The following is a 13,970-nucleotide window of genomic DNA, read 5'->3' on the forward strand; positions in this document are numbered from 1 at the left end:
CCTTTCTTGTCTGGATTATTTACAAGTCCTTCTTCACTTCTACCTTTTGTTTTTGTTTTTACATTTTTTATGATTGGGCTGTTTCAAATTTGTTGTATGGATTTGTAATTAAGTTCCTTTATATTTCAAAATATTTCATGCAATTTGAGTTCATTTGATTTCTAGTCTATTCACTCTTTCATTTCTCCTGGCAGCTTAGTAATCCTTAGTTATTTAGATTGATGTTGTTGTATAACTCAAGATTTTTCATCTGACTACATGTAAAAATTATTATTAATTATTCAATTATGGAAATTAACCACAGCATCTCTTGAAATTTCAAGCATGAGATTTTTATATCATGGTGATCTCTGGATTAGATCATTCATATGATCTGGGGATGGGAGTACTAATCATTAAGCATTTCAGGAAAGATTCTCCAAGGGAAGAGGCACATGAATTGGGCCTTAAAAAAAAAAGCTCAGGATTCTAAGCAAGAAAGATAAAAAGTGGCAATAGCACAGACACAAGGAATACACATCAAGTTTCGGTTTAAAAGGAAAGAAAAAACAGCAGATGAAAACAAAGAGAGTTTATGAGGGATACTGAGTGAATTCACAATGCATTGCCCCTACCTTTCTGATAAGCAAATGATAAAGTTATTCTTAATAAGAGTTTGGGGGTGGCTAGGTGAAGTAGTGGATAAAGCACCAGCCTTGGAGTCAGGAGTACCTGGGTTCAAATCCGGTCTCAGACGTTTAATAATTGCCTAGCTGTGTGGCCTTGGGCAAGCCACTTAACCCCAATTGCCTTGCAAAAGCCTTAAAAAAAAAAGAGTTTGGAAGAAAATAAGAATTTGAGGAAAGTGGAGAAGGTTTAGAATAGCTGCTTTGTGAATAGGAGATGAATAAAATATTCATTGAAAATATAGTTTAGGGTAGGCAGGAGAGGGTGAGAGGGAGAGTTTAGAAATCAATATTTTTTTAAATGAATGTTAAGAATCTGGCTTAATATTTTTATTAGGTTTTTTTTTTTACAAGGCAATGGGGTTAAGTGGCTTGCCCAAGGCCACACAGCTAGGTAATTATTAAGTGTCTGAGGCTGGATTTGAACTCAGGTATTCCTGACTCCAGGGCCAGTGCTCTATCCACTGTGCCACTCTATCCACTGCTCCTTAATATTTTTTAAAAAAATAAATAAACCTCAAATCCCATCCAGGATCTTTAATTAATGGTACTATCTCTTTTCAAGATTATAAACTCCAAAACAGTAGAGACTGGTATTTGGATAATTACTGTATTTGGTAGAGCATATGCCTCTTGAAAAACCTTTTATAGATAATGGAGAGATGTTAGAGTTAAACATTTTCTAAAGTTTTTTCTACTTCTAATATTTATAACTTTTAAATTACATGAAACAGAAAACAAAAATATTTTTAAAGACTTTTTTGAACACTGGTAAATTCCCAGTTTTAGATATTTACCTATCATAAGAACAATGTCTGACAGTGGACACTTCTCCATAGGGAAAGCTTTTTGTAGTTAGTGGGCCTGTAAGATTCAATCACCATTTAACTTCTTCTACTATCTTTTCTTTCTCCAGTTTCTAACTTGCCCTTGAAGTAGTATATGTTTTAAAAAAAAATTTCTTAATTGAATTTAATTGAATCAACATAGTCTCTGGATCAGGAAATCAAAAGTTTACTGGATATTATACCTGAAAGAGCAACAATCAGATGAAATGGAACAGATCCATCATCTCAGTCAGTTTTGCTACAGAAGTAGAAACCCTATTAAAGAAGATAATGATGGGAAGAGATTCAGAATCAAACCAAATAAACAAAGAGGAAATCTGGGGGAGGTGGCATAATTTTGAGGACATTGACAAGTTCTCACGATTTTTCTAGGCTAACTACAGAATTTATTAATAGCATTCAAACCACCAGTATATCCCCAAAAAGAAAAAAGTCATGTCATTCTTATTCTTATTCTTGTTCTCAGAAATGAAGCTATAAGCATAACCATAACCCAGAAAAATTGGCTTTGTCAAGGACTACAGATTGATTCAGAGCACCCCCAAAAGGTTAGAATCTATATGATTTTGTATTGAGATAGAAAAAGAGAACTAGAACTTTTTTAAAATGCCAACATCTAGGTCAAAAAGATCTCATGTACCTTTGATCAAATCAATCAGGAATAACAATAATGATTAACATTTATATAGAACCTTTTACATAATCAGGCACTATGCTAAGTGCTTTACAATTATGATCTCATTTGATCCTTACATCAACCCTGGAAGGTAGATACTAGTTTTATTCTTATTTTACAGATGATGAAACTGAGGCAGATAGAGGTTAAGCAATTTGCCCAGGTCACACAGGTAGTAAAAGTCTATGACTGAATTTGAACTATTTTCTTGGCTCCAGACTCACTGCTCCATCCACTGCACCATCTTGCTGCCCAAAAGACAGATCTTAGTAGAAGGTAGTTAGAAGAGGTTAGAGATAAGGATAAACACAGGAGATGGTGGAATATTCTTGGTGTCAGAAGCTGCATTCTTGGTCTCTCATCTTGTCCTCCCTTTTCCCTATGTAAGAAAAGGTCTAGAATGGACAGACTGCAACAATTTGGAAAATCAAAAAATTTTCTAGGTTGTATGGCATGAAAAGGTTATCCCCCAATAATTCAAGAATGCTTCCATCATCCATCTCTATAAAGGTGAAAGGAATAAATTGTCCTATGACAACCACAGGAATATTTCTCTTTTAGTCATTGCTGCTAAGATTCTTGCCAGAGCCCTTCTCAATAGACTAATTCTTCACCTGGAAGATGGTCACCTCCCTGAGAGCCAGTGTGGCTTCAGAAAGGATAGAGGAACAGTCAATATGGTATCTGCTGTCCAACAATCCCAGGAAAAATGCCAGGAATAAAACAAAGGTTTGTGAACAACATTTGTAGATCTGACCAAGGTCTTTGATACTGTCAGTCATGAGGGCTTATAGAAAATTGTCAAAATTTGATTGCCCAAAGAAGTTCAATTTCATGCCATGTATGCCCAGATTCTGGATAGCGAAGGATGCTCTCGAGACTTCCCAGTCACCAATGGAGTGAAAGAAGGATGTGTCCTTGCTCCCATATCCAACTATGGAGGGCAAAGGAAAGAAGAATTCCCTAGAGAAAGAAGCCTCTCTTAATCCCCTCAAGTACTCAATTTACAGGATTTCTAATGCACTGCCCAATATCTTGTACACAATAAGAACTTAAATATTGAATGTGAATTTGAATTATGTTCTTTTTCTGTGGATGGCACTCTACATCAAGATTTGGAATACCACAAAGCCCTAGAAATGAGATCCACAGACATTAAATAATAATTATTATAGTATTTATATAGTGTTTTAAAGTTTGCAAAGTGGGGCCACTAGGTGGCGTAGTGGATAAAGCACTGGCCTTGGAGTCAGGAGTCTTCCTATTTCCAAGTCTAGCCTCTATCCACTGTACCACCTAGCCACTCTAAATATGTATTAGTCCTGAGTAAATCAGTAAAATAGAAATAATAATAACACTTACATAGGGGGCTATCCTGAGTTAGTCAACACAGGATAAAATAAAAGACTTTGAAAAAGTTTATATGAATGCAAATTATTTTTGTTCCTACCTTGCCAATTCTTCAACCTTAGGTCTGTGGTTTGCTTTTTCTCATGGTGAGGATAGATTTGCCCTGATCCATCTATAATCTCTTACCTATCCCCTGAAGACTGATGATAGCCATTTGCCAACTAGGGTCTGTTTGGCAACAGGGCAATCTATACATAGATCTGAAACCTAAAGCAGTTAAGTGGCCCGCTGAGGGATGGGATGTGTGACTACTGCCTCATTAACCCTGTGCTCTGAAAGACTGAATTAACCAGTCAAGAGTAAATTAAACACTCAATTTCTATTAAAATGTTCATTGCCTAATTTCTTATTGGCTCCACTCTTTGTCTCTCTCCCTTGGGCCCAGGATCCCCTCTAATTTCCATTACATTTGTAAAGTATTTCAATTTGGAGGTTAACAGCTGTTTGAGCGTGTGGCTCCAGAGAGCTCTTTGCTTCACTCACCAAGCCACAGGCTGCCCTTCTAATCCCAGCCAGGCACCTCAAAAACATGTACTGATACAAAAAACCATCCTTGGTAAAGACATCTCCAGTTGGTGGGGGACTGGCAACAGAGTGCTCACAAGTGTCTTCAAATCCCTGGCAAAAGTTGGCAAAGAAAAGAGGAAAATGAGGCTGTCTGAAAGTTAACAGTGATGCTGGGCAGAGACCAAAAGGAACCAGCCATGATACATTGGAAGCAGTACTGGAATTGGATGACTTGAGTTTGAATACTAGCCCTGGCACATTTGTGAGCAAGATCTCAAACAAGTTACATCATCATCATCATCATCATCATCATCATCATAATAATAATAATAATTAGTTGGAACTTCTTTGTTTCTTGAAGGTCTGCCTCAACAACAACTATGTGATATTATCATCCTCATTTAACAGATGGGGAAAACAGAAGAAAAGGGAGACTAAGTGATTTGCCCAAAGGGTTTGAGGCAGGATTCCAACTCAGGTCTTCCTGGTTCCTAGGCTTATAATCAATCCACTTGCCTAACTTCTTTGGGCAACTAGGGTGGTACCATGAATAGAGTTAACAGGTCTAGAGTCAAACTCATCTTCATGAGTTCAAATCTGGTGTCAGACACTTACTAGCTGTGTGACCTTGGGCAAGTCACTTAATTGTTTGTCTCAGTTTCTTCATCTCTAAAAGTGAGTTGGAGAAAGAAATGGCAAACCATTTCAGTATACTTGCCAAGAAAAGAGCAAACGAAATCAGAGTCAAAACAAATGCATGACTTATCTGAGCTTCAATTTTCTCAATTGTAAAATGAGTTTGATAAGATGAACTCCAAGGTTCTTTTGAGCTGTAAATCTATGATCTCATTTTCCAGATGAGCAAACAAATCCAAAGAGACAGTGATTTATCCAGTGATGCACAGGTAATAAACAAAAGGCAGGATTTGAACTCTGGTCCTTTATATTTTATAGCCAGTGTTTTTTCAACTCTACTCCATTACCTATGCACCTGTTTTCCAAAGCAATGATCTCCATCAGCATTGGTCCAAGGTAATTTCCACCTTCTATAGCCAGCCCAATTCCCCCACCAAGTATGTTGAAGAAAAATGAAAAGGAAAACCTTCCCTGTGACTGCAGCCGTACGATCTCTAGTTCCAGGTGTGCCTTGAGGGAAGAGCGAAGTTGGTGAGGACTTCTTTCTTCTACCATGGATTTGACTTTCATCTTCTGCTGCCCCTTTCTTACTTAATCTCTGCTTTCAGAAGAGCCAGAGTAGGCCTCCCATCTGACCATCTAACCATCTGCCTCCCATCTCCATAATGAATGTGCCTCCAGCTTGACTCCCAGTCTTCACTGGGAAGTAGAGTGGTATCCTCAGTTCGATGAATGTTCTTATACCTTGTTATAGCCGTCATATTTCAGTAATTCTGTAGGAGTTTACCCAAAGCCCATTCTCCGACCCACAAATTCCTGATTCTCATCCCTATCAACCCAACCATTCCAAAGTTTCAATCAAACACTAACCCCAGGTCCTGTGAATTGAGTTCCATAAGCAACAAATTTCCCTTTATCCTTAATCTTTTCCTCTCCTACTCCTTTCATCCTTTGTGTTTTGTTGGCTTAGGGTAAGTTAAATAGTAATTGTTTCTGTTCTGGTCAGAAACCCTGTTCTGGCCTTGTCTTCTCAGACAGGTTTTTTTTTTCCCCAGTTGGTAAAAGAGGTCATTTTTCATCATATTTCCTACTAAAGCTTAGTCACCTAATAGGTGTTGCCTCAAACTGAGACCTGGGAAAGACCTTAGCTTAAAAAGGTCAAGGTCTTCCATTGCATTCAGAGCAATCTCCAGTCATCCTGATTCTCTTGTCACAAGACCCAGATGGCTCTGGAGGAGAGTGAGGCTAGTGACTTTGCACAACCCTGTCTCACTTAAATCCAATTTACTAGGAGGGGCTAGGTGGCGCAGTGAATAGAGCACCGGCCTAGGAGTCAGGAGTACCTGAGTTCAAATCCAATCTCAGACACTTAATTAATACCTAGCCATGTGGCCTTAGGCAAGCCACTTAACCCCATTGCCTTGAAAAATCTGAAAAGAAATCCAATTTACTTACAAGTCAAGACATAACCTTCCTGATATCACTGATCCTCTGGAGAATGAAGGACAATCTTTCACCTACTATTATTGAAATTTTGCTCCCCTGATAAGGCCTCCTTGATCTCCCTTTCCATACTGACTCATTCTCATTGTTTGAATTAGGGGAGTTGGGGGGCAGCTATGTGGTACAGTAGATAGAGCATGGCCCTGGAGTCAAGAAGACCCAAATTCAAATCCAACCTCAGACACGTAATAATTACCCAGCTGGGTGAACTTGGGCAAGTCACTTAACCCCACTGCCTTGCAAAAGTCCTTAAAAAAAAAAAAAGTTAGGGGAGTTGGAATACTCTTTGCTTCCTGAACTACTTCTAGGTTCTCCCCCATCTCCATCACTCAGTAACCTCTCCATATTTTTGTCTACCTCTCAAGCAAAACTCTGATAGCTGTTGTCTTACAGACTTCCGGGTCACTCTTCTTCCTTCCTCAGTGAGTTAACTGTGTCACTCACAATTTTCTCTTCCTCAATTTCTGCCCTTATGTTAAGAGGCTTCAAAGACATTGATTCTCCCCATCAAACTCCCCAACCATTCAGTTCCTCAAGCTAGTACTTCCCATGACCTACTATACCACCATCCCATCTCAACCACACAGCAAGATGGATATGCCCTTGATCTTGTCATCAACTTACAAAGGTAGTCTGGAAACTTCCATGTTTAAGAATTCTGTTATTCCCCTATCTAGTCATAATTTATTAGTTTTTAACTTTCTTCTCTTTCCTTCCCTCACAAATTCCTACTCTTAATCTGTACCATAACCTCCAATCCCTTGATCCCCTCAATTCTCTCCCAGGTCATCTCCCTGCATTAATTCTCATTTTTTTCCCCTATTTGACTCATTGAAGAACCAATTAAATTCAATATTGTCTTCTTTTAAATCACTATCATTTTTGTCAATGACATCCTGCCTTGCAAACCTTAGCCTTGGATCATTCTCACCATTCCCCTCCTATGCCACACGTGCTACTGAGCAAAAGATAATGAAAATCATACAATCATTCTGACTTGGTTTACTTCAGATTTATGTTATACAACCTCAATTGGGCTCTCATTGTTCCTTGGCAAAGGCTAACCTCTGCTTGTTCAAGTGATCTTATTCCTTCCCATCTCCTCTAAGAGATAGCCCCTTCTGTCCTTCCCATTTGATTATTTTCACTTCTTCCTGTCTTTTGACTGCTTCTCTACTATCTATCAATATGCCCTTGTCTTCCCTATCCTGGAAAAAAAATCTCACCTGATCTTTCCATCTTTGCTAATTGTTGTCCTGTCTCTTCTCCCCCTTTGTAGTTCATCTCCTTGAAAAGGCCATCTATAATAGGTGCCTCTTCCTTTCCTCTCTTAACTCCTCATAATAGAACTTCCAATTTTATCATTCCACCAAAACCACTTTTTCCAAAGTTACCAATGATGTCTCAGATTCTGGGCTTTTCCTTAATCTTCATTCTCCTTGAATTCTCTGCAGCCTCTGACACTGTTGATTCCTCGTTAATTCCTTGATACTCTTTTTCTCTCTAGGTTTTCTACTCTATCCTCTATCCTTCCTAGCTGCTTCTGTTTCCTTTACTAGATCCTCCTCCAGATCACACCATAGGTGTCCTTTAGGGTTCTGTCCTGGGCGCTCTTCTCTTCTCCCCTATACTACCTACTTCACTTAGCAATCTTATCAACTCCCATGGATTTAATTGTGATTCTCAAGTTTACTTCTCCTGCTCCAACCTCCCTGGTGATTCCCTATTTCCCACCTTGCTATTTCAAGTAAGTGAAAGCTGGATCTTAAAACTGGTCTTAAAACAATTCAAGTGAGGAGCAGTAGGAGTCAATGAACTTAATTTGAGATAAAATCTGAATTTGATATCTCAAACTAACATGTCTGAAACTGAATTCATTTTCTCCTTAAACACCCTCCCTTTCCCCCACCCCCATTCTATGTTGGCTATTACTGGAATGGGCAATATCATCTTTCCAATCATTCAGGTTCACAATCTAAGAGTCATTCTCAACGCCTTTATAATTCCTTATATATGGTCTCTTGCCACCACAATTATTTTTTCCTTTGCCACATTTCTTGAATAAGCCTCCTTCTTTCCTCTGACTCTATCATCACTCTAGTGCAAGCCCTCATCATCTCATCCTGGCTACCTTCCTGTTGTAATTGCCTGTCTCAAGTCTTTCCCCAATCTAGCCTCCAATCAGTTACCAAAGGGATTTTCCTAAGGCAGAGGTCCCTTATATCCCCCTGCCCCCACTCAATAAACTCCAGGGGCTCCCTGTTACCTCCAGGATCAAATATAAAATCTCTTTACATTCAAAGCCCTTCATAACCTGCCACCTCCTACCTCTCCAGTTTGCTAACTCCTTATTCCCTTCAATATACACTCTTCAATCAAGTGATGAGTAAGACAAACTCCATCTCTCCACTCTTCTCATTTTCTCTGCCTCCCTTGCCTCAGCATGTTTGCTGACATGAAGTCTCAGCTAAGATCCCATCCTCTTAAAAAAAAAGACTTCCAAACTCTTTTCATTCCAGTACCCTTCCCTGGTATTATCCTATAGGTAGTTTATTGTTGTCTCCATTAGATAGCAAGCTCCTTGAGGGTAGGGATTGTCTTTTTTCCTCTTTTTTGTATCCCAAGAACTTACCACTGCAGTTGCTTAATTAATAAATATTGATTTAGAACTAATCCATTTCCAATTCAGAAGAGATTATGCCCAAAAGAACATTTATTTTATTGTTTCTTGAAAAATTCTTCAAATGCTAGCAAACCAACCACATACAAATTTTACAGTAGCAGGTGATTCCACCAGCCACCTCCCATGCCATCTGATGGGCAGTCCATAAACACTGTCTAGCCACAGCCCGAGAAGTCTAGAGATCTTAAATTTATGGGAAACTCAAGTGAATGTAGTTTTACCAAGGCCTGAAAAACGAGACATCAGCTTTTGCCCCAAGTCCATCTACCATCAGAAGGTCTGCCATCTCAGCCGGGCCAGACCAATAATGGCCCAATTCTTCTCCAGAATGGCTTCACTCTTTAAGCAACTCAGATTCCTCTGTCTGGGTGCTAGACTCTAAGGAAAGGGTATCAGGGTATCCCCGCTCTGATGGATCTGATTTGTCATTATGTTAATTAAATACTCTTACAGATGACAGGGGGAAGCTTCCCCAGATCAATAGACTGAACCCAGTTGGGTTGGCCATATGCATGGCTACCTGTCGCCACCCTGTGGTGACTTGGTGTCAGTGCCCCTGAGCAGCAATTTGCATGCAGCAGAGAATCCAAGATTAAAGATTATTTTTTGGAAAGCAAAACCAAACATGGTTTGGCATGGGAGCACCCACATTGAGGTGAGAATGCCATGAGGAAGGGGATGTACATGTAATTCAGACCAAGTCTACATTATCAAAATGGTAAATTATTAATATTACTTAGGTCATTCCAGAAAAGAAAAAATTATATTTTGCTCTCAAATCACTGGATTATTTTGGAAGCATACTTGAACCAACTAATGCAGGAAACTGCTTCCTGTGCTATTTCAGATAAGTGAAAGCTGGGTCTTCAAAGTGTGATAGCAGTCCAAGTAAGGAACAGTGGGGAACAGTCAACAAACTTAATTCAGATGAGATCTGAAAAACCACCTGGCAAATCTTGGCCAAAATGGACCATAACTGAGGCAAGAGTTCCATCAAAAAGTCATGGATCATTGCTGACTTCCACAAAAAAAAAAAGACCATGTAGAATTTTTGCCTTGAATTTTTTCAAGAGTGCCAGAGCCCCAGAGTCCTTTTCCATCTCTTCCTGGCAGCCTTCCCAGTAGTCAAGTCCAGTTTTAACTTCCCTGGGATCCACCGAGGCTCTCCACTTCGGTTTAGCAGCATCAGGCAGTCTAATGAGTCAGCAGGGGGAAGGCTGCAAGAAGGGATGGATGCAGAAAACTATACAAAAAGTAGGAATGGGGAAGGGACAGAGAAAACTTTACTTTTAAAGATAAGTCCTCTTATGAGAGAGACAGCAGACTTAGATGAGGAAAATGATGTCATCAGAGACCATGACCTGGTTATCGTCTTGCATCTTGTTCAAGGCAGCCTGGACCTCAGTTGGGGAAAAGGGAGCTTCATTATCTTGGTTGATGGATTCTACAAGACGATTCATACCCACAGACTGGGCGTGGGTTGCCCGGAACACCTCTAGGAGAGCAACCTTGAATGCCTTCAACCTGCCCAAAACAGAAGAAATCATTGGCCTCAGAAAGGAGAGGGGAGGCAGGAGGAATGTTTAAAGGGGATGGCCAAACCACTCTCCTTTCTATAGCTATTATAAGACTTGATTGGTATGTTGGTTATTTTTGATGAACTGTTTTTTTTTCTCCTCTCTATTACAAGAAAGAGACGGAGTGACCATGGTGGGTAGAGCTGGACTTGGAGGAACTACAGACTGGCTGCTGAGTGAACACTCTCAGTTCTCTGGAGGACTCTTAGAATGGTAAATTGGAGCTATCAGGGAAATCATGTGCCTGTCCCTACCCTTACAAGCTCTCAAAGGAAGGGGAAAAAGGAAATATTTGGAAATAAAGACAATATAAAGACAAAAGAAATCAATAATACATTTACTTTTTTTTTTTAGGTTTTTTTGCAAGGCAAATGGAGTTAAGTGGCTTGCCCAAGGCCACACAGCTAGGTAATTATTAAGTGTCTGAGACCGGATTTGCACCCAGGTACTCCGGACTCCAGGGCCGGTGCTTTATCCACTATGCCACCTAGCCACCCCACATTTACTTTTAGTAGAGTTAGTGAACTATGGATAAAGATTGTTAAGTGTATTGCTAAATGCAGTCATCAATGAACTGGTTTTGCTTTTTTATTTTTGTTTGTAAGATAGAACTCATTAAGGACTGTGAGGGAAGGGCTCATCATATCTATAAATGACTATGACGGAAAGAATTGATTATAAGGTAAAGGATAAAAAATGACAATACATGTTCTCATGCAGCTTTCAACCTCAAAGTCATCAAAAGCATTAAGGCTGTTAAGGCTGTCTCTCCCCTGAGCTTTGCTCTCTCTCTCTCTCTCTCTCTCTCTCTCTCTCTCTCTCTCTCTCTCTCTCTCACACACACACACACACACACACACACACAGCTACTCCCCTAGATGATTTCCTCTTTTATGGGAGCTGATCATTTGCTCTAGGTTCCTTTCCACCCTGGTGAGCCAGTCCTAGTGAATCACTGGTGATTCCCAGTAGAGAGGGAGTTCTAAACCCAAGCAAGTTCTCCTCTCTACAGTTTGTCCCATTACCTCATGGTAGGCACTTTCAATCCCCCCACCCCCCAACCAAGGTGAATGAATTTATAAGCTAGGAGATCCCTGCTTTGAATGATTACATATTCCCCACCTCAGCATCTTTCTCAGCTTGAGATGGAATCCTTTAATAGCTTACAAAGTATCCAAGAATTTGAAGCTGGAAGAGGCCTTAAGAGACCATCTAGTTCAACCTTATTTTTACCGATGAGGAAACTGAGGCCAAGAATTTACAAGAACATCTGATCCAACTCCATTTTACACATGAGGAAAAATGAGGCTCAAAAGTTAAGTGATTTGCCCAAGGTCATACAGTAAATTTCAGAGGCAACTCTCTGTGACCTTGGACTAATGTTTTCCCCTTAATTTTCCTAATTACAAAAAAAGGGAATCAGGGTACAGGAAGAGTGCTGTAATAACATAGGATTATAGATTTAAAGATAGAATAGGCACCTCAGAGATCATCTAGTCATAGCTCTTTATTTTACAGAAAACTGAAGCTAAAGAAGTTAGGAATAATATCATAATGGTAGATCTGGGTTCAAATTTCATCTCTGACATTTTCAAGCTTAGGCAAGCCTGGAAAAGCACTTAACCTTCCTCATCTTCAGTATCCTAAACAATGAGATGGTTGGATCAGATGGCTCTTAAGGTCCCCCTTCCAATTCTAAGTCTAGGATCCTGACTGTATGATCTCTCACTTTCCTTTCAGATGTGACCTTCTGATAATCTATAATTCAAGGAAACATTATCACAGAGAAATAAAAATAGGGAATAAATACTGGTTGATTTATTTACTGACTGTCATAGACAACTCAGGAAAAAACAGATGAAATGATTCCCCCTACAACCTCTCTTACCTGGATTCAGTCAACTCTGCCTTTTGGCCCTCTTTAGATTCTTGTGGTTCAGGCATCTTTGGGGTGTGCACTGCATGGGGAGGAAAGGAAAGATAACAAATGGAAGCCAAATTCATTAGCAGTAAGCAAAAAAAATAAAAAGTTCATCCCACTTTCTACAAACCCCTGTTCCAGCTGAATAGGCAAGAGGCCCAGTGTATCAGGTGTTTCCATGAACACATCAGATTATGAGAAAGAAAGGGCCAAAGGAAATTAGGCTTAAAGGATGAAGCAATGTCCAAGGTGGTTAAGGGGGAAAATTTCTTCAAGAAGAAATCAAGGAAGACCAATCACTATCTGGGGATACTGAAAACAAGCATGAACTAAACACCAGAGTATACCCTGGGATGAGGACAGCAAAGAGCTTGCCCTCCAGGTGCAAGCACCTCAGAAACAGGGTCAAACCCTGACCATCTGGCCTCCAAACTGGGAAAGGACACTCACCCTGGGGCATTTCCTCTTCAGTGTCACTAAAGTCATAAGGGTCATAAGATTCTCCTTCTTTCCCTTCTGAAGCATCCATCTTCCTCCTGTAGAAGTGACACAGGTTAAAAACATCAGGTCCCACTTTCTAAAGCTCCCCACTGAAATTTATACTTTGAACAAACCCACACAGACACAGACACAGACACACACAAACACACCCCCTTGGAGCTTTGATCTTTTCACAGAGTAACTAAAGATTCCAAAAAGTCACCTCCCAACAAAACTGTAAAAATACAGTTAAGAGGGATGACTGTTATGGGCAAAGAATATCAAAGGTAGTTCTTATTTTTTTACCTTCTCTAGTAACCTCGGCCTGAGATCCTGCTGTGAATGGCCCAGATCATTTTTTCTCCAAGGAAAGCGAAGCAACCAAGCAATTCTTAGCAAACAGACATGGAAACACCCCCACTCCTCCACCCCACCACAATTTTCCTCTTCCCATCTCCTCTGCTCCACTTACTTCTTTTTTTTCCTCTGCTCATGGCCATCTTGCATTTGGTCCTCCTCTTCCTCTGTCTCTGACTCATCCTCATTTCGTTTCTTTCGCTTCTTCTCTTTCTCAAGGACCTAGGACCAACCCCAGGAATTTTATTAATATTTATATATTAATACACACACACACACACACACACACACACACACCAGATGCATGAATCCAGGGGGAGAAAATAAAGCAGTCATATCCTATGCTTTTCTGATCCTTAAATAGCCAGTCACTTAATCTCACTGTGTCAAAGAGTCCTCCATCATCTATAACAAGGTAAAGTATATTTAAGCTACACATAATTCACAGCATTGTAAGCAAATAAAATAATGCATATAAAATGCCTGAAAGTCAGGGTGGCCCTGTGGATAGAGATCAAGCCCTAGGTTCTGAACTCAACACTGCCCCCTCATGCCGTGGTTACAGACTACTCTCCTACATGTAATTGCCATATAGAAGAAAATGAGCTATGCCCAAGCTCACAGAAGGCTCAAGACTTCAAAAGAAAATGGTAGATTAGTCTCCCAGCTAATTACAACCAGACTTCTTTACATTTATTTCTTCAAAG

General features: G+C 39.9%; 1 protein-coding gene across 2 annotated transcripts in view; it reads right to left on the reverse strand.

Moving 5' to 3' along the window:
- Positions 1-8,553: 8,553 nt before the first annotated feature.
- Positions 8,554-13,970, reverse strand: part of MCM3 (minichromosome maintenance complex component 3) — a 43,169-nt gene continuing 37,752 nt past the window's right edge. Inside the window, exons 13-16 of one of the 2 annotated variants that reach the window (XM_074237183.1) lie at positions 13,379-13,485; positions 12,877-12,962; positions 12,394-12,463; positions 8,554-10,452 (exon numbers count right to left, since the gene is read on the reverse strand). In XM_074237183.1, the coding sequence (XP_074093284.1) occupies positions 10,254-10,452; positions 12,394-12,463; positions 12,877-12,962; positions 13,379-13,485 (462 nt within the window). In that variant the 3' untranslated portion in view covers positions 8,554-10,253. The remainder of the gene's footprint in view (positions 10,453-12,393; positions 12,464-12,876; positions 12,963-13,378; positions 13,486-13,970) is intronic. The other variant, XM_074237182.1, reaches the window with a different exon arrangement.

The sequence above is a fragment of the Macrotis lagotis genome, chromosome 5 (assembly GCF_037893015.1).
Source record: "Macrotis lagotis isolate mMagLag1 chromosome 5, bilby.v1.9.chrom.fasta, whole genome shotgun sequence".
NCBI lineage: Eukaryota > Metazoa > Chordata > Mammalia > Peramelemorphia > Peramelidae > Macrotis > Macrotis lagotis.